This window comes from Microcaecilia unicolor, chromosome 1, assembly GCF_901765095.1.
Source record: "Microcaecilia unicolor chromosome 1, aMicUni1.1, whole genome shotgun sequence".
Taxonomy (NCBI): domain Eukaryota; kingdom Metazoa; phylum Chordata; class Amphibia; order Gymnophiona; family Siphonopidae; genus Microcaecilia; species Microcaecilia unicolor.
Genome location: NC_044031.1, coordinates 547,229,236 through 547,252,225, shown reverse-complemented (window position 1 = coordinate 547,252,225; position 22,990 = coordinate 547,229,236). Strand labels below are relative to the sequence as shown.

Genomic DNA, 22,990 nt, shown 5'->3' with positions numbered 1-22,990 from the left:
TCTAGTCCTTATTTTAATTAGACATCCATCAAATGCCCTTTTTATTGGTTATATACTTCTAGTATTATCCCAAACACTGTCTAATAAGTTCATAGGTAGTACGCTATCACAGTGTAACCACCATCTTCATTCATAAACTAACATTGTTTATTAAACAGGGATCTTCAGAGTTTTTAACAACATACACCATCTGGGATCATTGATAAATCCATATTGTTTCCTCACGAAATTAGTAATTAAATCTTTGATATCTAACTGGGCATATATATCATTCTCAATAGCAATCATGGCAAGGCTTACAAGCCTTTCTTGCGAAATACTTGATCGCAAATAATCCTATATAATAATTCTCACCTCCAACAGGACGTGCCTGGGACCGTGACCCAGTCGACCCCCCTTCTTGGCGAAAACCATCCCCCGCCGCCGTCCAGTACCTGTGCTGACAGGGGACCCCAACCCCCGTCAGCTGAAGTCCTGTGCTGGCCTTCGTGCTGTTGCTTCTTCAATGATCTTCAGTTCAAGTTCTTCTGCGTGCGTCTGATGTCAGATGCACGCAGAGCAACTTGGACACAAAATCATTGAAGAAGCAACACCTCGAAAGCCAGCACAGGACTTCGGCTGATGGGGGTTGGGGTCCCCCATCAGCACAGGTACTGGACGGCGGCGGGGGATGGTTTTCGCCAAGAAGGGGGGTCGACTGGGTCACGGAAGGGGGGGTGCAGTGGGCTGTAACACAGGGGGAGGAGTAGGGAAACACACTCCGCGTGTTTCCCTACTCCTCCCCTTGCTTTGGTATCAGCTGTCACTGACGTCACTGACGTCAGTGCGTGCCTGCCTAGCAGACCACGTCCGAGGGAGGCACAGTCCCAGGCACATCCTGTTGAAGATGAGAATTAGGATTATTTGCGATCAAGTATTTCGCAAGAAAGGCTTGTAAGCCTTGCCATGATTGCTATTGAGAATGATATATTTGCCCAGTTAGATATCAAAGATTTAATTACTAATTTCATGAACATGAAAGCACAAAAAGCTAAGTGGTTGTAAACCCTCTATTTGTTCAGCAATCCCACAAAGATGCACTCCATCTTTCAGCTCCTATTTCCTTTGCATCTTGTGCCACATGGGGGGGGGGGCACCAACTGATAGTCTGCAGGGGGGCACCAGAGACCATAGGCACGGCCCTGGTAGAACTGGCCAGTCCGCAGCTCTGACCGCTCTCCTCAGTCAGCCACAGGGCAATACCAGCAGCTCCTGACCACCCGTTAACTTTTCCACAGTAAATATGGGATTGCTTCTGTGCATCGGATCGGAAAATGGCTGTGCATCGTTTTGCATGCACATTTGTATAGTATTTAGCTCATTATAATAGCTTTGCATTCCATTTTCGTTAGCTGCTACCATGATAGCAAAAGAGTACGGAGAACCCTCTTGTGCATGTGTCACTGTACTCCTTGCTCAATAAACCGGCTAGAACCAGTGTAAAAACCACGTTGCTGGCTCGTTAGGTTTTGTGCATCTGGGTCTGGATAAAAATCACATAGCATTGAAATCCATAAAAACTTCCTACTAATGCCAGCTGATAAACATATCAGGACCTGGTTTTCTATCCATAAGCGTATTTAATAATCCAAGCTTTTAAAAGATGCTTAAAAGCACAAATAATTAGCTTCTATTTTTATGTCTTCTGGAATAGTATCCCAACGTTTCTTGTGTGTTCTAACTTAATTTTACTACCTCCATGGGATGAGTGGAAAATAAATCTGTACATCATCAGCATGCAGACAGTAATGAGCAAACTTTTTAATATCTCCTAAGGGCTATATATGAAGTATTTTGTATTCCATAGATTATGTCTGTGGACTTTGCTGCTATGCGGGCTGTCTGAAAACTGCTCCCCAAGTGGGCAACAAAATTTATTACATGTAGGGTGTGGAACCTGTTTTGAAGTGGTTTGTGCTTCACTGTTTACCATGTCACTTAAACCCTGTGGCCAACTTTCAACTGTATTACCATTCAGATTTCCAGTTCTCTTCCTCTAATGGGATATCTTTGTTTTACAAGGAACATATGTTTTAAAAATACTCTTTATGCTAATAAGACACTGAGATTAAAAAAAAATAAGAGCAAGAAATCATAAAACCAAGATAACTAAATTAGAGCATTCCTTCAGGGGAGGAAAGATTTATGAGAACAATTATTTGGTTATCCAGTTTCCTGATAATATGCTGCACTATGAGCAGAGTGTACATAATAAAATAATTCTCTTTAGAACTGTCTGTTATGTGGTGAGTATATTAAAACAGAAATGATAGCAAAGACATTTTTAAAGGTTCAGAATAAAACATTTATTTTACTTTATAAAGGGAGTAAAAGAGCAGTCTACTTGTTAGAGCAGTGGTCTGAGAACCAGGATAGCCAAGGTTCAAAATCTCACTGATACCCCTTGAGGGGCATAATCGAATGGGGCGCCCAAGTTTTCCTGAGGAAGTCCTCGCAGGACGTCCCCGCGAAGGGGTGGGGAAACCCGTATTATCGAAACAAGATGGGCGTCCATCTTTCTTTTCAATAATTTGGTCGGGGACGCCCAAATCTCAACATTTAAGTCGACCTTAGAGATGGTCGCCCTTAGAGATGGTCATCCCCGGTTTTCAGCGATAATGGAAACCGAAGACACCCATCTCAGAAACAACCAAATCCAAGCCCTTTGGTCATGGGAGGAGCCAGCATTCGTAGTGCACTGGTCCCCCTCACATGCCAGGACACCAACCAGACACCCTAGGGGGCACTACAGTGGACTTCAGAAAAAGCTCCCAGGTGCATAGCTCCCTTACCTTGTGTGCTGTGCCTCCCATTCCCCCCCCCCCCAAAAAAAAAACCCCCACTCCCCACAACTGTACACCACTACCATAGCCCTTAGGGATGATGGGGGGCACCTAGATTTGGGTACAGTGGGTATGTGGTGGGTTTTGGAGGGCTCACATTTACCACCACAAGTGTAACAGGTAGGAGGGGATGGGCCTGGGTCTGCCTGCCTGAAGTGCACTGCGGTACTCCCTAAAACTGCTCCTGGGACCTGCATACTGCTGTCAAGGAGCTGGGTATGATATTTGAGGCTGGCATAGAGGCTGGAAAAAATATTTAAACATTGTTTTAGGGTGGGAGAGGTTAGTGACCACTGGGGGAGTAAGGGGAGGTCATCCCTGATTCCCTCCAGTGGTCATCTGGTCAGTTTGGCACCTTTTTGAGGCTTGGTCATAAGAAAAAATGGACCAAGTAAAGTCACCCAAGTGCTCGTCAGGGACGCCCGTCTTTTTTCCATTATTGGTCGAGGATGCCAATGTGTTAGACACGCCCCAGTCCCGCCTTTGCTACGCTTATGACACACCCCCATGAACTTTGGTTGTCCCCGCAACAGAAAGCAGTTGAGGACGCCCAAAATCGGCTTTCGATTATGCCGATTTGGGTGACCCTGGGAGAAGGACGCCCATCTCCCGATTTGCGTCGAAAAATGGGCACCCTTCTCTTTCGAAAATAAGCCTGCTTGTGATCTTGAGCAAATCACACAACTTTCCATTAGCTCAGATACAAATTTATGGGCAATGTTGTATAGTAACTAAGTAAATGCAACTACAAGGAAAATACATAGCCTACAAACTACTTCAACAAATCACACAATTACCACAGCTCACCTCTAACTTACCTAACACTTCCCGTCTATCCTCCCCTACCCAATCTTTAAACAGCAAGAATTGTACTTGTCATCATGAAACAACTATGCTTATCTTCTCTTACCAACATTCAAACTATAAGAAATGTACTTGTTAACACGAAATGATTATGTCATAACCACACTCTGTAAGCCACGTTGAGCCTACAAATAGGTGGGAAAAGGTGGGATACAAATACAATAAATAAAATAAAGAAGTACAGAATAAAATGTGTTACTTTTACTGAAGTAAAATAATTTCACTCATTTTTACTACTTTTACTCAGTTACATCCGATGCTTGCAGTGAAAAGTACAAGTGCAAGAGAGATGTAAATGATGATTCCTCAGTAAACCAAGTGAAACAGCAAGGGCACTCACATGAATGACAGTCATTTTCAAAAATTTAGTTTTACTAAAAGCAAAGTGGATTGAATTGTAGAGCAATAAAGTTGTTGGGGTAAAAACATTAACAATATTTATATTTATTGTAGTTGTGGTACTTACTTTTTACTCAAAAAGTATTATATTAGGCAATAACTTTTTTACTTTCACTTTAGTAAAATTTTTAATGCGTTCTTCGCTTTTTACGTATGTATTAAAATATACATTTATTTTTACTTTTATTTAAGTACTTTGACCTAGTACTTTGAACTACATTGCTTATAGGGTAGGTGCCGCTTAGGCGCCTCAGTGGCACCATTAATTGACAGTTAGGGGCCTATATACACCAGGTGCTATTCTATAAGGTAGTGCCTAAATGCCATTCCAGCCGATAGCCCGCAGAAGGCAGGCTGGCTGGTGAACAGAATGGAATATCTGGGGGGGGGGGGGGGGGGGGGTTGGCCAGCTTAAACTTGACCGGCCAAGTCAATATTCAGCGCTAGCTGGTTAAGTTTATAGCGGCCAAAGATAGGCCTTCAATTTAGGCGGCTTGATTTGGCCGCTAAACTTAGCTGGCCAAGCGCTGAATACTCATGGCTTGCTGATTATCCACTATGCGGTAAGTGTTAATATTCAGAGGAGGAAACTGGCTATTTCTCGTTGAATATTAGTGCTTAGCTGACGAAATGCTATTTAACTGGCCATGGGTGTATCTCTCAATTTCACACATAGGGCCCTGTTTACCAAGGTGCTCTAGCATTTTTAGCATGCACTAAATGCTAGAGTCACCCATATGTTTCTATGGGTAACTTAGCATTTAGCGCTTGCTAATTATTAGCGTGCAATAAAAATGCTAGCATGCCCTTAGCGCAGCTTAGTAAACAGGGCCTATAATTTCTAAAATACTATAAATTACGTGCATCACTTGGCACACCAACTTATGCCTGCCTGTGACATAGCATAAGAGGGTGCGCAAGTGCTAGTATTCAGTAATGGAATCTTGGCGCCAAGATGATGTTATAGAATTGGCGCTAAGTTTAGGAGTGTGTAAACTGAGAAACCAATTTATAGAACTGGCCTGTTGAATTATAAGCTCTCTGAGAACAGGGACATATTTACTGTACCCGAATGTAACTCACCTTGAATTACTACTGAAGAGGTGTGGGCTAAATCTAAACAAACCTTATAGAATTAACTTTGTTTTCTCTTTTTATTCTCAGATCTTAGAAATAATCATCTTCTGCGTTCTATTGTACTTCTATAAAATAAAAGATAAGAAGCATATTGTGATAGTACTTATGCTGGTAGCATTACTTGGTAAGAAATCTTCTTTGTTTCCTTTGTGTCTCTTTTCTATGATTGTTTGTCCTCTACGTTAAAACAGAATATCCCCCTGGTCTGGGGTTCCTCGATGAGCACTTACATAATATATAAGCATATCCATATTGGGACAGACCACAGGTCCATCAGGCCCAGCATCCTGTTCCCAACAGTAGCCAATCCAAGTCACAAGTACCTGGAGCTCCCAAGAGAGGAAAATAGATAAGCAGTGAATTATAAGTAACATAGTAAATGACGACAGATAAAGACCTGTACGGTCCATCCAGTTTGCACAACAAGATAAACTCATTTTACATGGTATGTGATAATTTATATGTATATCCAAGTTTGATTTGTCCTTGCCTTTCTTAGGACAGAGACCGTAAAAGTCTGCCCAGCACTTCTTGAACTTTCCTTATCTATTCAGTTACGATCAGGGCGTAGACCATAGAAGTCTGCCCAGCATCATAAGTATTAGCATACTGGGACAGACTGAAGGTCCATCAAGTCCAGCATCCTGTTTCCAAAAGTGGCCAATCCAGGTCACAAATACCTGGCAAGATCCCAAAACAGTACAATACATTTTAGGCTGCTTATCCTAGAAATAAGCAGTGGATTTTCCCCAAGACCATTTTAATAATGGCTTATGGACTTTTCTTTTAGGAAGTTATCCAAACCTTTTTTAAATTCCACTAAGCTAACTGCTTTTACTAAATTCTCTGGCAACAAATTCCAGAGTTTAGTTACACGTTGAGTGAAGAAATATTTTCTCCAATTCATTTAAATTTACTACTTTGTAGCTTAATTGCGTGCCCCCTAGTCCTAGTATTTTTGGAAAGAGTAAACAATCGATTCACATCTACCTGTTCCATTCCACTCATTATTTTATAGACCTCTATCAGCTGTCTTTTCTTCAAGCTGAAGAGCCCTAGCTGCTTTAGCCTTTCCTCATAGGGAAGTCATCCCATCCCATTTATCATTTTCGTTGCCCTTCTCTGTACCTTTTCTTATTCCACCATATCTTTTTTGAGATGCGGTGACCAGAATTGCACACAATAATTCAAGGTGCAGTTGTACCATGGAGCGATACAAAGGCATTATAATGTCCTCATTTTTGCTGTCCATTCCTTTCCAAATAATACCTAATATTCTATTTGCTTTCTTAGCTGCCATTGCACACTAATCAGAGAGTTTCGATGTATCCTCAACGATGATACCTAGATCCCTTTCCTAGTAAGTGACTCCTAATGTGGTACCTTGCATTAACATAGCTACAGTTCGGGTTCCTCTTTCCCCAGTGCATCACTTTGCACTTGCTCACATTAAACGTCATCTGTCATTTGGATGCCCAGTCTCCCAGTCTCGTAAGGTCCTTTTGTAATTTTTCACAATCCTCTTGCAATTTAACAACTTTGAATAACTTTGTGTCGTCAGCAAATTTAATTACCTCAATTAGTTACTCCCATCTCTAGATCATTTATAAATATGTTTAAAAGGTAAGAACTGTGCTTCCCCCATCTGTTGAATGTGTATCCAAGACTGCAATCAGCAGCTCTTAAAAGACATAAAAACAGTTAAAGGCAGGGCAACAGGTTCTCCTCTCTCTCTCTCCCACAATGATTGCAGTCTTGGATGCACATTCAGCAGCTGGGGGAAGCATAGTTCTTACCCCTGGTTAGTGTTATGTCAAACCCCTGATGCAGCCATTTTGGCAAAACCTAGTCACGTCAGGTCTTTTTTGATAAAGAATTTCCTGGACTCCTGGTCTGCTTTGTGTTCTACTTCTTGCTATTTGCTGCGGACCTGTAAACCCTCCTTTTTGGTCTGTGCTTTTATAAAATAGGTACATACATAGTACTTCACCTCTGCGCTGCCCATTCAGATGGTGTCATAGTAGGCACACACCTCCAGTGTGTGCTCTTTTTATGTGTGTGTAATTCTACAATATTTTTTAGCCTTTTCTGCACATCAAACAAGCTTTACAATTGAAAAAATAAAATTACTCCCTTTGTTATGTTGTGAGTCATATCTATATTCCCATATGAGTTCAAAGCAGATTGCAATTAAAATGAGCCAGCTATATCTAAGATCTAACATGTTCTAGGAATAAAAGCTAAAACCTCATTTTAACAGGTTGTCCCTGAATATTTTACAAAATGATTGGCTTTTCAGAATTTTCAACATTTGTAAGAATTTGGCAAAGATCTCAGTACTACTGGCAAGCGATTCCATTCTGTCACAGTTATATAGGGAAAGGATCCTTCAAACATTTCTTTTAAATCTAACTTCTTTACTAGGAGGGAAATGTAGCGACAGATTAACCTGAGAGCACAATATTCTACTATGAGGCGAAAAGTCAAACAAATTGCACATATATTCTGGTGCAAGTCCATTTAGCATTTTAAAAACAAGACGGAGAATTTTAACCAGATCAGCACTCGTGTTGGGAGCCAACGCAGTATTTGTAAAATTAGAGAAACTCCATCATATATCTTTATCTTAACTATTGGATTTCACTTAGGTATTTTAAAAAACCTGCAGTCTGTTCATCAGCAGTCTGTTCATCAGTGAAGTATTTATTCCAATGTAAAGAGAATTACAATAATTAATACATGTCAGGCTCAGACTCTGACCCAATAATCTAAACATTTCTTCACGAAAATGAGATTGTATAATTCTTAGTTGTCTAAGAGGCCCTTTTACTAAAGCGTAGCTTGCACGAAATGCTGTGCATCCTATGTTATTATAACTATGGACCATGTGGCACTCAGCGTATGCTAATATCCATTAGCACACACCAGGGACCCTGTTTACTAAGCAGCGTTATAGGCGTGTTAACATTTTTAACATGTGTTAACCACGTATGTGCCTACAATATCCCTATAGGCGCCTACATGGTTCGCGTAGTTAGTGTAGGCGCTGTAAAAACAATAACACCTTAGTAAACAGGACCCTAAGCTTTAGTAAAAGGGACCCTATGTTTTCAAAAAACCTGTCTAATTCATATATATATTTGTTGATCCATAGGACAGAATCTGATACTGTCTCTAAAATTTGTAATTTTGCAAGTACATAAGTACATTAGTACATAAGTAATGCCATACTGGGAAAAGACCAAGGGTCCATCGAGCCCAGTATCCTGTCCACGACAGCGGCCAATCCAGGCCAAGGGCACCTGGCAAGCTTCCCAAACGTACAAACATTCTATACATGTTATTCCTGGAATTGTGGATTTTTCCCAAGTCCATTTAGTAGCGGTTTATGGACTTGTCCTTTAGGAAACCGTCCAACCTCTTTTTAAACTCTGCTAAGCTAACCGCCTTCACCACTTTCTCTGGCAACGAATTCCAGAGTTTAATTATACGTTGGGTGAAGAAAAGGTTTCTCCGATTTGTTTTAAATTTACTACACTGTAGTTTCATCGCATGCCCCCTAGTCCTAGTATTTTTGGAAAGCGTGAACAGATGCTTCACATCCACCTGTTCCACTCCATTCATTATTTTATGTACTCTATCATGCAGGGGCGTATCTGACCTGCGGCGGTAGGGGGGGCCAGGGCCAGAGTGAGGGGGCACATTATAGCCCCCCCCCCCGCCGCCGCCGCCGCCGCCGCCGCCGCCGCCATTGCCGATCCCCCTACCCCCAGCCGCTGCCATTGCCAACCCTCCCCCTCCGTTGCTCGCCTACCTTCGCTGGCGGGGGACCCCAACCCCCGCCAGCCGAGGTCCGCGTCCTCCTGCCGCTGCCGGCTGCCTTTGGTCCTTTCATTTTTCCATTGAAGCTGGCGCCGCCGCCGACGAAAAAGTTTCTTTTGAATCTGACGTCGCTGCACGTTGCACGTTGTACGTGCAGGACGTCAGACTCAGAAACAATCTCTGAGTCTGACGTCCTGCACGTACAACGTGCAGCGACGTCAGATTCAAAAGAAACTTTCGTCGGCGCCAGCTTCAATGGAAAAATGAAGGACCAAAGGCAGCCGGCAGCGGCAGGAGGACGCGGACCTCGGCTGGCGGGGGTTGGGGTCCCCCGCCAGCGAAGGTAGGCGAGCAACGGAGGGGGAGGGTTGGCAGCGGTAGGGGGGGCCAGGGCGAAATCTGCGGGGGCCCAGGCCCCTGAGGCCCCACGCAGATACGCCCCTGCTATCATGTCTCCCCTCAGCCGTCTCTTCTCCAAGCTGAATTGTGTTCCTGTTATTAAGGTAGGCCTAAGGAAAGCCACTGCTTATATCTGAGGTGAAGCAGCATGGGATCTTGTTACTTGTTGGGATTCTATTCAATACTCTTTCACTTTTTTAATAAAGCTTGCAAACTTATAAGCATCAATACACTCGTTGAAGTACAAAAAAACTTGAGGGGAAAAAGCCTCAGAACCATTCCTGCACTGCTGTGAAACAGAAGAAACTGTGGTAGGACTTTCAGAGCAAAATTACTTCACAGGCACTTGTTGGGATTTTGTCAGGTACTTGTGACCTGGATTGGCTACTGTTAGAAACAGGATAGTGGACTAGATGGTTCTAGGTCAGTTCCCACCTAGGACAATTCCCACTGAACCAATTCCCACCACAACATGGAGGACAATTCCCACCCATAACCCAAAAAATACAAAACAAACTAGGACAAGTAATCTCCCTCCCTTTTCTCTTCCAGATCGTTGGGAGGGGGCCAGTACCCCCTCACCCCCCCCCCCCCAACAGCATTATCTTTTACACATCCCTTTTCCTTTTCCAGACATGCAGTTCATGTGGAGGGGGCAATGTCCCCCACCCCCTCCCAAACTAGGTTTCAACCTAATTCCTGTTTAATCTGGGAATTTAAATGTCATAGATAAATAAATAAATACAAACTGCAGTTCATGTGGGGGGCAATGTTTCCCCCACACACCCCCAAACAAGGTTTCAACCTAATTCAGCCCCTCAAAGTAACACACTGATTATGATTTATAACAAATTACTACTCTACCTATGCCCCCCCACACCCCCAAACAAATAAATAGATAAATCCAAACTGCAGTTCATGTGGGGAGGGGCGCAATACCCCCCACACCACTACAAACTAGGTTTCAACCTAATTCAGCCCCTCAAAATGACACACTGATTACAATTTATAACACATTACTGCTCTACCTATGAAAACTTATTCTGTTATTATACATCCTCTTTGTACATCTGTATGCTGCTCTAACCGCCTTGTTCCAGATGCCGTAAAAAACAAAACAAAAAACCACTACCGACAGGAATTATGGGTCCCGAAGAAAGAAGCTACAGTTGGCTAAAAAAAAAAAAAGTCTAGGGAGGGAGGGAAATGACTGGGGGGGGGGGGGGGGGGGAGTCCTCAGTGGGAATTGTTCTAGGGGAGAATTGGTGGGTGGAACTGTCCAGTGGAAACTCGCCTGATACTGGCTAGATGGACCCTTGGTCTAACCCTGTATGGTAAATCTTCCGTTCATGTATCATTTCACATCATCAGATTCATTTTTATATGAGGAACAATTTCAGATATTGATTCAAGCATTAATTCTCTCTCATAAAGGGGCCCTTTTACAACACTGTGGTAGAGCTATCACAGTGTTGTCATGCGCCAAATCGGGATTGCCACCGGGCCACCATAGGAGCCCGGCAGTAATTCCCATCCCCAGCATGCACCATTTCTGGTGTGACAAAAATATTTTTTTATATGTGTAGCACCGGGGCTTATCTAGTGGTAATTGGGCAGTTACCGTAAATAGGTGGCAGTAAGGGCTTCCCCTGTGATTAGTGCAGGGCCATTTTTTTTGGCTGAAAACAACCTTTTACCTGCTGCAGTAAAAGGGGGCCCTGGCGTGCTGTAAATCCACACACCGCTGCCACTGTAGGCCCCTCTTTTAATGCAGCTTGGTAAAAGGGGCCCTTAGACTATGTATTATACAGGGATTTCATCTGCTTGTAGAGTTAAGTTACAGTTAATGCAAAACATTTAAAGCTGAGCTTTAGGTCTCATAAATATGACTAACACCCTTACTGCTGCAATTACATTGGTTACTGAGACAGGCATGAATCAGATTTAAAGTTGGGGTTTCTGATATCTAACATTATTTTGGGTTCTGGGCCAGAGTAGTTTACTCATTTATTATTATATTCTCCATCTAGAAGAAGTTGTCAACAATCTACTTCACTTTCCCATGGAAAAGGCTTTACATTATAAAAGAGTAATGGATTCTGTTTTTACCTTTCAAGCTGCTTAGTTCTAGAATAGCTTGCCTATTCTAGATGCCTTCAAACATGTTTGATGCCTTCAAACATGCCATAGTCACACCACTCCTTAAAAAACCTTCATTGGACCCTACCTGTCCTTCCAACTATCGCCCCATCTCCCTCCTCCCTTTCCTATCCAAGATACTTGAACGTGCTGTTCACTGCCGTTGCCTTGACTTTCTTTCATCTCAAGCTATTCTTGATCCACTTCAATCTGGCTTTCGCCCCCTTCATTCAACTGAAACAATGATCTGTTCCTGGCCAGATCCAAAGGTCTCTATTCTATCCTCATCCTTCTCGATCTGTCTGCTGCTTTTGACACTGTTGATCACAGCCTACTCCTTGATACGCTGTCCTCACTTGGATTTCAGGGCTCTGTTCTTTCCTGGTTTTCTTCTTATCTCTCCCAGCATACTTTTAGTATATACTCTAGTGGATCCTCTTCTACTTCTATCCCACTGTCAGTTAGTGTACCTCAGGGATCTGTCCTGGGACCTCTTTTTTCTCCATCTATACTTCTTCCCTTGGCACTCTGATCTCATCCCATGGTTTTCAGTATCATCTTTACGCTGATGACTCCCAGATCTACCTCTCCACACCAGAAATCTCAGCTGAAATCCAGGCCAAAGTATCAGCCTGCCTGTCTGACATTGCTGCCTGGATGTCTCAGCGCCATCTGAAACTAAACATGACCAAGACTGAGCTTCTTATCTTTCCCCCTAAACCAACCTCTCCTCCTTCCCCATTCTCTATTTCTGTGGATAACACTCCCATCCTTCCTGTCTCATCAGCTCGTAACCTTGGGGTCATCATTCGACTCCTCCCTCTCCTTCTCTGCACATATTCAACAGACTGCTAAAACCTGTCGTCTCTTTCTCTATAATATCACCAAAATTCGCCCTTTCCTTTCTGAACACACTACCAGAACCCTCATCCACACTTTTATCACCTCTCACTTAGACTATTGCAACTTGCTTCTCACAGGTCTCCCACTTAGCCATCTCTCTCCTCTTCAATCTGTTCAAAATTCTGCTGCACGACTAATATTCTGCCAGTGTCGTTATGCTCATATTAGCCCTCTCCTCAAGTCACTTCACTGGCTTCCTATCCATTTCCGCATATTCAAACTCCTCTTATTGACCTATAAGTGCATTCACTCTGCAGCTCCTCAGTACCTCTCCACTCTCATCTCTCCCTACATTCCTCCCCGGGAACTCCGTTCACTGGGTAAATCTCTCTTATCTGCACCCTTCTCCTCCACTGCTAACTCCAGACTCTGTTCCTTTTATCTTGCTGCACCTTATGCCTGGAATAGACTTCCTGAGCCGGTCCGTCAAGCTCCATCTCTGGCTGTCTTCAAATCTAAGCTAAAAGCCCTCCTTTTTGATGCTGCTTTTAACTCCTAACTCTTGTTCACTTGTTCAGAACCCTTATTTTATCATCCTGACTTTAATATTCCCTTATCTCTTGTTTGTCCTGTTTGTCTGTCCTAATTAGATTGTAAGCTGTGTCGAGCAGGGACTGTCTCTTCATGTTCAAGTGTACAGCGCTGCGTACGTCTAGTAGCACTATAGAAATGATAAGTAGTAGTAGTAGTACTATTGATCTTAGATTTTATCGATTTCATATGTTGTTTTATCATAGAAAACTAAAAACGTTTCTTTTAAACAAATTCTTAGCATGATTTTATTTACAATTTTATTATTTTACTGGAGTAGTTAGGCCAGATTTAATATTAATCTTTAGCTCATTGGATTCAATTTTGTTATTTCTCTTATATAACGTATTTACAGTTGATATTATTTTTATGTTTAGACATATACAGTACTTTTGTAATCTGCTTTCGGCTTTATCAAAGGGAGCTGGCGGAGTATAAATTTGCATACATATGAGGTGAGCCTGCCAGACAACCCGCCCCCCCCCCCCCCACACACCTATTATTATCATCTATATCCTATAAAAATTGTAGTTCTACCTTCTTTTTCCTCATAGCCATGTCTCGTCACCCCCTTCTTCTCCTAAATTTTAGATTGTAAACCACCTAGATATTTCATATAATGGGTGGGATAGCAAATCTCAAATAAACTTGAAACTCGAAGATGAACCAAAAATGCAAACAACCTAGAACATAAGAATAGCCATACTGGGTCAGACCAGTGGTCTATCCAGCCCAGTACTCTCTTTCCAACAGTGGCCAAGCCAGATCACAGGTACCTGGCAGAAACCCAAACAGTAGCAACATTCCATGCTTCCAACCCCAGGATAAGCAGTGGCTCCCCCATGTCTGTCTCAGTAGCAGACAATGGACTTTTCCTCCAGGAATTTGTCCAAACCTTTTTAAAACCCAGATACGCTAACCACAATTAGCACATCCTCCGGCAATGAGTTCCAGAGCTTAACTATTCGCTGAATGAAAAAATGTTTCTTCTTATTTGTTTTAAAAGTATTTCCATGTAACTTCCTTGAGTGTCCCCTAGTCTTTGTACTTTTTGAAAAGAGTAAAAAATCAATTCACTTCCACTTGTTCTACTCCACCTCAATCATATCGCCCCTCTGCCATCTCTTTTTCAAGCTGAAGAGCCCTAACCTCTTCAGCTTTTCCTCATACAAGAGGAGTTCCATCCCCTTTATCATTTTGGTCGCTCTTCTCTGAACCTTTTCTAATTCCGCTATATCTTTTTTTTGAGATACACCAACCAGAACTGAATGCAGTACTCAAGGTGAGGTCGCACTATGAAGCAATACAGAGGCATTATAGTATTCTTGGGCTTATTTACTATCCCTTTCCTTTGTGTGGTGTTCTAGTCTATTGAGCTTGCTGATGAGTGCTTGCATTTTGAAACAAATTCTGTTGTGTTCTCTCTGCTGATTAAGTGAATCTCTTTTTTTTCAGCTTCAGCCACTGTAATTTCAGTAAAGGCTGTATCGAGCCTGCTGGTGGTCACTGTGAAAGGGAAAATGCAGCTGACTTATCCTATTTTCTACGCCATGCTTGTCGTAATGATATCGTCCTGTATCTTCCAGGTCAAGTATGTTAGCATTTTCGTATTAATTTATTCACATCTCTATCCATTTTGAGATATTGTAACTAGAGGACAGAGTTTGGATTAGGAGTTTGCTTCTCATTAGTTCTTCCCGTTCTTGACATTAGCAGGCTTATTTTCGAAAGAGGATGCCCATCTTTCGACACAAATCGGAAGATGTGCATCCTTCTCCCAGGGTCGCCCAAATCGGCATAATCTAAAGCTAATTTTGGGCGGCCCCAACTGCTTTCCATCGCGGGGATGACCAAAGTTCCCAGGGGTGTGTCGGAAGCTTAGCGAAGGCGGGACTGGGGCGTGCTTAACACATGGGCGTCCTCGGACGATAATGGAAAAAAGAAGGGCGTCCCTGACGAACACTTGGCCAACTTTACTTGGTCCATTTTTTCTTGCGACCAAGCCTCAAAAAGGTGCCCGAACTGACCAGGTGACCACCAGAGGGAATTGGGGATGAACTCCCCTTACTCCCCCAGTGGTCACTGATCCCCTCCCACCCTAAAAAAACATTAAAAATACTTTTTGCCAGCCTCAAATGTCATACCCAGCTCCATGACAGCAGTATGCAGGCCCCTGGAGCAGTTTTAGTAGGTACTGTAGTGCACGTCTTCAGGCAGGTGGACCCAGGCCCAACCATAAGCAGGTAAGGAACAAATATATTTTTATTCCTTTAATTTTTGTTTGGACAGCCTGGAACTGAAACAATTGGGTCTGTGGGATGGAGTTGGATTCTAGACCCCAAATAAATTCTGAAGGACTGTCTGACCAAATTGGGCATTGCATCAGGAGGCTTGTTCTAGATAGCAGTGAGAGGTGAATGTATGAGCTGAGGTCTACATTGCAGTCCTACACATTACCCTCTCAATGGAGGCTGATCTCAGATGAGCTACCGAGACAGCCATAGCATGACCCTTTAGTCATCCCAGCCTGGGCATAATTAAGGAGATGCACTCTTTCCAATTGGCTCACAGAATGTATTTACCGCATCCCCCATCCTGTTGCCATCAAAAGAAACAAAAAGTTGAGTAGACATTCTATATGCTTTAGTCCGCTCTATATAGAAGGCTAAGACTCTTTTGCAGTCCTGAGTGCACAGCATGCTTTCATTTTGATGGGCATATGGCATTGGGAAAAATGTTGTCAGAAGAATTGGCTGGTTAAGATGGAATTCCGACACTACCTTAGGAAGGAACTTAGGATGCATGCATAAAATCACTCTTGTTGTTGTAAAAACCTTGTATAAGGTGGATCAGCCATTAAGACCTAGAGATCACTGACCCACTAAAAACATAACCTTTTCAGGTGAAAGGTATCAAGTGGCTCAAAAGGAGCTTTCATCATCTGAGTAAAGACAGTGTTGAGATTCCAAGATACTTGTGGGGGCTTGATGGGAGGTTTTAGTAAAAGCAAGCCCCTCATTAAGCAAACAACTAAAGGCTGAACAGACATGGGTTTACTCTCTACACGGTGATAAGCTAAAGTTGCACAGAAGAGGACTCTTACAGAGTTGCTCTTGAGACCTGATTTAACAGGCATAGAAAAGGTATTCAAATAGTTTTTGTGTAGAACAGGAAAATGGCTCTAGGGCCTTGCCTTCACAGTTCACACCAGACAGCAAACCTCTTCCACTTGAAACAGTATGACCTCCTAGTTTAATTTCTCCTGGAAGCAAACAGAACCTGAGAGACTCTGGGGAATATTTTAAAAATAGTTCCCCCACTACCTGATCCACTGAAAAAAAAAAAAGATACCCCACCCACTGATCCCCAATCCAGAACCTCCATCCTGATTCACACCCACTAAGATATTCCTGGTGGGTAGTAGGGGCAGAAGCAATCCCTAGTCACTCATGCCCTGGCAGCTCCCTCTTCACAAATGGTGCCTACAGAGGTTCTACCACTAGTGGTCAGTCTGCCAGATAAGAGAATGATCCTACCCCCTACACCAGGGATACCCCTTTAGGTCAGGGATGGAGGATGTTGGAGGGGCAGATCCCATGGGGAGGTTGTCAGACTTAAACATGGTTCAAAGATCAAAGGTGGTAGGATCTGCAGGGCACTTGCACTTTTAAAAAAGTATCAGGGATGGGTAATTGTTCCATGGGTGGGTGCCCGTTTTTTAATGGATTGGGGTAGGAGGCTATTTTTAAACATTCATTGCCCCCCCTTTCTAAAACCTTCAGATGCACCTGCTCATGTGTCAATGGGTCGGTTCTCTTGGGGGGGGGGGGGTAAGGGGCAAGTTAATATCTCCTGAATTGTGATATTAATTTTACATATTAATAAGCTGCTTTGCATATATTTGCAAACTCCATATCATATTATTTAATGCATATTAGGGTGAAGATGGGTATGCTAAGCTACTCAGTTTGAGGCTTCTCTTCTCTCGCTCCTATAAAGAATCTTTCCCAGTATGATGAGCTCTGGAAATGCGATCAGCTTCTCCCATCCAACCTTTCCTTTTTTCCCACTTTTCCCCTTCCCATTGTTCTACTAATCTGATTTTTGTATGGTCCCTTTTTTCTTATATTTTGTAAATTGTAAACCGCTTTGCTTTATCCTTGGCAAAGGCTGAAAGGTGGTATGTCAAATGATGAACTAAACTAAATTATTGACTAATAATGGATGTTATTTTGCCATAATTCAGCTTAGATAATACTATCCTTGTATCATAAGTTTAGACAGGGAAATATGTACTTCACCTATATATAACTCAACTTGAGCTCAGATTTGAAAAGGTGAGTAATCAAATGCAAAGCAATACCCAATAGCTGTGACCTATTAGAGGAATTTAATGCAATGACGATGTCACATGCCGTTTCTGCACTAACCAGTGTTAACACTAATTTGCCTTGCATGATCTGCAAAGCTTGATTATACATTTTTGGTAATATAGTTTGATGTCTAATGATTTTTAAGATTTGGTTTGATTGTATTGACTCTTTAAAATATTATATATTATATTGTATAATGGTTCTATATATATATATAAACCAGTGATGTCTTCATGTTTTCAACCACAAGGAATAGTGCAAGCAGTTACGTGTTAGTGGCTGATTGAATTAAGATGGTGAAAATTACAAAAAATTTCAGAAGATATATGGTTTTGGAGTAAAATATTTTAAGGACAATTTTGCTTATTAAGTGAAGTAACAGTGGACTTTTTTTGCACAATGAAAAGTCATCTACATCGGAATAAGGTTTTGGATAACTTCAAAGTGATTGAGTTTTCGGAAGAACTTGAAAAACTTTTAAGCACTAGATTTGTGAATCATTACATTGAGTGCATTATCAGTTGGTAAGGTTTACCACTGTCGGACTTAATTGGCAAGTTTGAGAAAATATATATGTGTATTAGAGTATTTGAATAGGTTTAAAAATGTGATGATATATGTATAAGTTATGTATGTATGAATGAAGAATGAATGGTTATTTGTGAGTTTTAATAAGTAATGAACAATAATAAGAATATGTAACAATATGTAATAATGAAATAAAGATTTATAAATAGTAATAGTTGTATTAGAATTTGCTTATATATATATATATATATAAATGTCCCACCAGGGCGTGGCATGGTCTGTATCACCAGGTCTGTTCCCTCTTACACTTTCCTTGGAAGAGGTCAGGAAAAATCCCCCTGATCGAGATCCCGTCCAGGATTTCCAACTCTCCAGCTCAAACACTCACACAGCAACTAGGTTCCAAAACAAAGAATTTTTATTCAGCACAAAGAATTAGATTCCATTAGCAAAGTTCAATCTCCAGAACACATCATAAGTCCCACCGACATGTGCTTCAGGATTCAAAGGAAAAATCAACCCAAAAGAATTCATGCAAAAACTGTAAGGAAGGGTTTCTCTTTTCTTCCCTAACTCGGCTTGCATTTTAAGTCCATAGCAGTTCATATGTTTCTCATAAGTTTGAACCAGCTTTTCCAGGACACATCCTAGAGTTGTGCCCCTTAATGAACTTCTCTCTAGCCAGGTTAATTCCCCACCTGATCCCAGATATAGGCTCGGCTGCTCAATAACAGTCCCTGCACCCATCACATTGCTGACCCTGTCCCCCTCTCTCTCTCTTCAGGCTGCTCAGTAACATTTCCCCCCGGTGAGGAGGTGAGGACCGGACACCAGTTCTTTCTCCCAGCCACTGGCTAGGACTGCTCAGAAAAAGTCTATGCACCCTTCACATGGCTGACCCTGACCCCCTCTCTTTCTTCAGGCAGATCAGTACCTGTCTCACAACAGCATTTTCCCCAGTGAGGACTGGAAACCACTTCTTTCCCCTTCTCTCACTAACCAAGCACTGAATTGCTTTAGGATCCTCTTGCCCTGGGTTAGGTAGCCCGTTTACTCCTTGCAGCCGGTTCTCTATGAGGAAGGTTGCTCTCCTTCTCACACCTCCCCTTTTTCTCCAGATCACAGCAGGCTTTTTACCTCAGTTTTTCCCCAAGAGAAAGGGCCCAAAATCTGTTTCCAAGCCTCACTTTGGCTCCCAGGGTATACTGCTTACTAAGTCAGGAGAAAGGCTAGATCTAAGTCCTGGCATGTCTGTAAGGACTGACTCCTTTCCCTCCAGTAAAACACTATAGGTGTGGAGCACCTCCCTTTCTGAGACCATGCCAGGTTTTCTCCTTTCCAGGGTTCTGTGTCTGGAGAAAGACATCACTAAGCACTACTGGGAAGGGTTTAGAACCTGAGGAATCTGACTTCTCTGTAATCATTCTCACCCCTCTCCTACTGCAAGCCTTCCAGGGATTCACAGCCAACTATCCAGGTAAAATTCCTCTCCCTTCTTGTAGTATTTGCAGGGCAATAAGACATGAAGAGACAACAGGGGACCAATAGATAGATAGAGATATAGGTAACCGTAGATATAGTAATGGCCAAGCGCTAATGGGGAAATTAGCATGTGGCCATTAAAAAAAAAAGACAAATACAGCCATTTTACAGGTGCACTAAAGGTTACCGCAAAGCGTGAGAAGCCCACGGGCCACCTTTTAGCGCACCTTAGTAGAAGCAGCCTCAAAACATCAAGATCATTTTTTAAAAAAGGAAAAATGATGAAACGTCAGAAATAAGTAGTAAATTGTAGAAAATACAAAGTCAAATGTCCAGATTCTTTTCTTCAAAAATGATAAACAGTAGTCTAGGAGAACTTCATATCTGTATCACAGTGGCAGAATAGAAACAAGGGCAGAGTCTTTCACTGTGCTGTAAAGCAAACAGCAGACTCTCCTGTTTCTAGCTTAGAAAAAAATCAACAATGAGCCTTCTCACCAAACAGATCTGGGGATATAAGAGAGTCCAAACAGTTCTCTCTTTAAAGATAAACTTTGGTAGGAAACAGCATTAAAAGCCATCTGGTGGATCAGCCCAAAATGATGTTTTTCACATTGCACTGCAGTTCTGTTTCCTGAAGGCACAGTTGCCAGATGCGAATACGCAAACAAGGAAGGTTCTTTTCCTCCCAGAGCATATTATAATGTCTGTCATGTTAAAGTCAATGATTCTGTTTACTGCATAATGTTTTAAACGAAGAACAACTTTGTCTTTTTTTTTTCTTTTAACTATGAGGGAACTTTTGCTTGTTTTTTTTTTAACTTTTGCAAAATCTTTATTAACGTAATGCAAATAGAAAATACATAGCATAGAGCAGCATTATAAACACAGAACTCCAATCTCTCCCTCCCCTATAACTTCCCCCCCCCCCCCCCCCCCTTGACAACAGTGGTGTATACATAGCATGTTTAATTCTTATTTTAGACTTTTGTAGTGGACCTTTTGCTAAAAGGAGTGAGGATGTCCCAAGAGGCACTGCATAAAATAAGAAATGGGACACTGATACTAATGAAAATGGGGAAAAAAAACCCAAAATGAGCAGTGCCAACAAACAAATGGGTTTTGGTCAATCAGGGGAAGTGGAACCTCAAAGCCTATGCTGAAGTAAATAGAAATACAGAGCTTTCAGAAAGGACATTTGGACTCCAAAGGTCATATTAAAGTAAGCAGTGAATGATTCTGTATATAAAACGTGCCTAAATCAATTGGGTATTTTGGTGCTTGCATGCATGGATGCCACTTGTCCCAGCACCAGACAAAAGTCATAACAGAATGGACATTTTCTAGCTGGTTTCCTTTTATGGAAGGCCAAGAGAAGAGCTAAAAGATTTACAGAGTGTTTTTGAAGGGAAAGTGTTCTCTGTGTTCCCTCTTTCAGTCAAGCTGAGACCTAGGAGACCAAGTCTACGTTTTGGTGGGGGTTAGCTGCAATAGTGAAACAGCACCCCCCACTGGAAGGACTGTAGGTGGAGGACTCCTGCTCAGCTTAGAGAGAACAGTGAATAAGTACTTCACACCATCTACCAGATACACTACCCAGAGAGGGTTTTCCTATAAATAGTATCAAAGCTGAACCTGTTGTTCCCACTCACCTTACTAAGGAAAAACACCACTCCTAGGTAGCTCTCTTCACTCCAGACCCCATGGGCTTCCTCCATGTCTCCTCTTTCCAATCTCCTTTCTATCAGCCTCAGCTGTGGCTAAGACTAGCCAGCTTAGGAATTACAGAACTCCCTCTGGTTGTATATGATTCAGCCAGCCATCAGCAAGGTTATCTTCCAGGATACTCTTGAGCCCTCATGGGTTCCTGTAGCCTCTGTCCCTTCAGGAGACTCCTGTGGAGGAAACAAAAAGATGCCTGACCCAAGGGCCTTTTATGGTTCTTGTCAGAAGCAAAGGAGGATGCATTCCCTGGCAGAATAAGATTAGGAGCACGGACTCCAGAAAGTTGCCCTGTCTGAACATAGAGGGCACATTTTAGTGTCATGCTAAACTTTTTGTTTTTTGATTATCTTGATGTTTTGGTGTCATCTATAGTGCTGCGGATGCTTGGGGGGGGGGGGGGGGGGGGGGGGTTGTGCATTGGACTAAGCAGCTAAGTAGTCCTAAGTTTTCCTTAGCTGTGTTTTTTAAAAATTTTCAAATAAATTCCCATAGCTTTTTAAAAATACTTTCTGGGTAGTTTGTTTTCCTTGTTTTGTGTTCATGTATTTTCTGTGCTTTTTAATGGACCCTAATTCTTGTTAGTTATGAAGTTTGCTTTTTTTACATTTTTCTTTATGCAATTTTAACAATTATTTAGAAGAGTGATCGAATGTTTGGCAGACTTCCATGGTCTGTGTCCCACAAATAGTAAAAGCCAGGTGAAGCTTAGCCAAGTCCAGGGTTGTAGATCATTTTATTGTCACGTGCTGCTAGTGAGGGTGCTGTGCAATTCAGGAGGGGAGGGGAAGACATCTTGTCTGGTAAGTTAAATACTGTCAGCAACGTTTACTGTGTTACAAGAATATTCTAGAACAGAAAAGTGAGATTAAAAGGAAAATACTAAACATAAACAAGCAATTAAAGGAAGCAAGATTCTCACATATCAAAATCCACCATGGGGGGAGGGGGGTTAAACATTGATCCCATTTTTCACACCACTTTTGGGATGTGGTCAGTCCATTGTTGTTTTCTGCCAATCATGCCATGAAGTCCCCTTTTGAGGCCTCCAGCAATTTGAGTTCAGGTCTCATTGCCCTTGGTCTCATTCAAAAACAATGTTGAATCTCCTTGAAGCCTCCCAGAGGCTCTTACTCAGTAAAGTCCTTTCTTGGTAAAAGAGGAGTCCATATATGCTCTCAACTGTCAACGTTACTCCAACCAGGCTTAGCTCAATTCCAAAAAAAAGAAAGAAGAAGTCAGAATTTTCTTAAGCCTGCCTGCCAACTCCCTCTTAGCTATGGGGCTCTCTCTTCCTTCCCAGTGCTACATCCTCTCAGTGGCAGGTAAATCAGCAAGAGCTTCTTCCATAGTTCTCAGATAAAAAGTTCAAAAACAATTCCAAGTGTTAAGACCACAGATTTGTAACTTTGTAGCTTGGCCTGCGCCATCCAGGCTAGAGCTCCTCTGTTTTCAGTCTCCCTACAGAGTGAGCTCTGTTCCATTCTCTTCTTTTTATATGGCTTTTGGTTCCTCTTTCTCTGGTTACACTCTCGTTGATTACACAGGTACTCCACCCCATTTTCCTCTCCTGAACTCTGAAGAAAATAAGAATTGTGATACTGGGTCAGCCAAAGGACGATCTAGCCCAGTATCCTGTTTCCAACAGTGCCCAATCCAGATCAAAGGTACCTGGCAGAATTCCAAAAAGTAGTAAGATTCCCTGCTACTTACCACAGTAATAAACAGTGGCTTTCCCCAGGTTTACCTTAATAACAGTTTATGGATTTCACTTCCAAGATTTTCATGGACGCCAAGGGTGGCCCATCC

At 42.2% G+C, this 22,990-nt stretch overlaps 1 protein-coding gene across 2 annotated transcripts in view; it reads left to right on the top strand.

Moving 5' to 3' along the window:
- NIPAL2 (NIPA like domain containing 2) overlaps positions 1-22,990 on the top strand; it is a 153,756-nt gene that overhangs the window by 94,685 nt on the left and 36,081 nt on the right. For both annotated transcript variants that reach the window (XM_030217162.1, XM_030217154.1), the window contains 2 exons: positions 5,310-5,406; positions 14,532-14,667. In XM_030217162.1, coding sequence (XP_030073022.1) covers positions 5,310-5,406; positions 14,532-14,667 — 233 coding nt within the window. The remainder of the gene's footprint in view (positions 1-5,309; positions 5,407-14,531; positions 14,668-22,990) is intronic.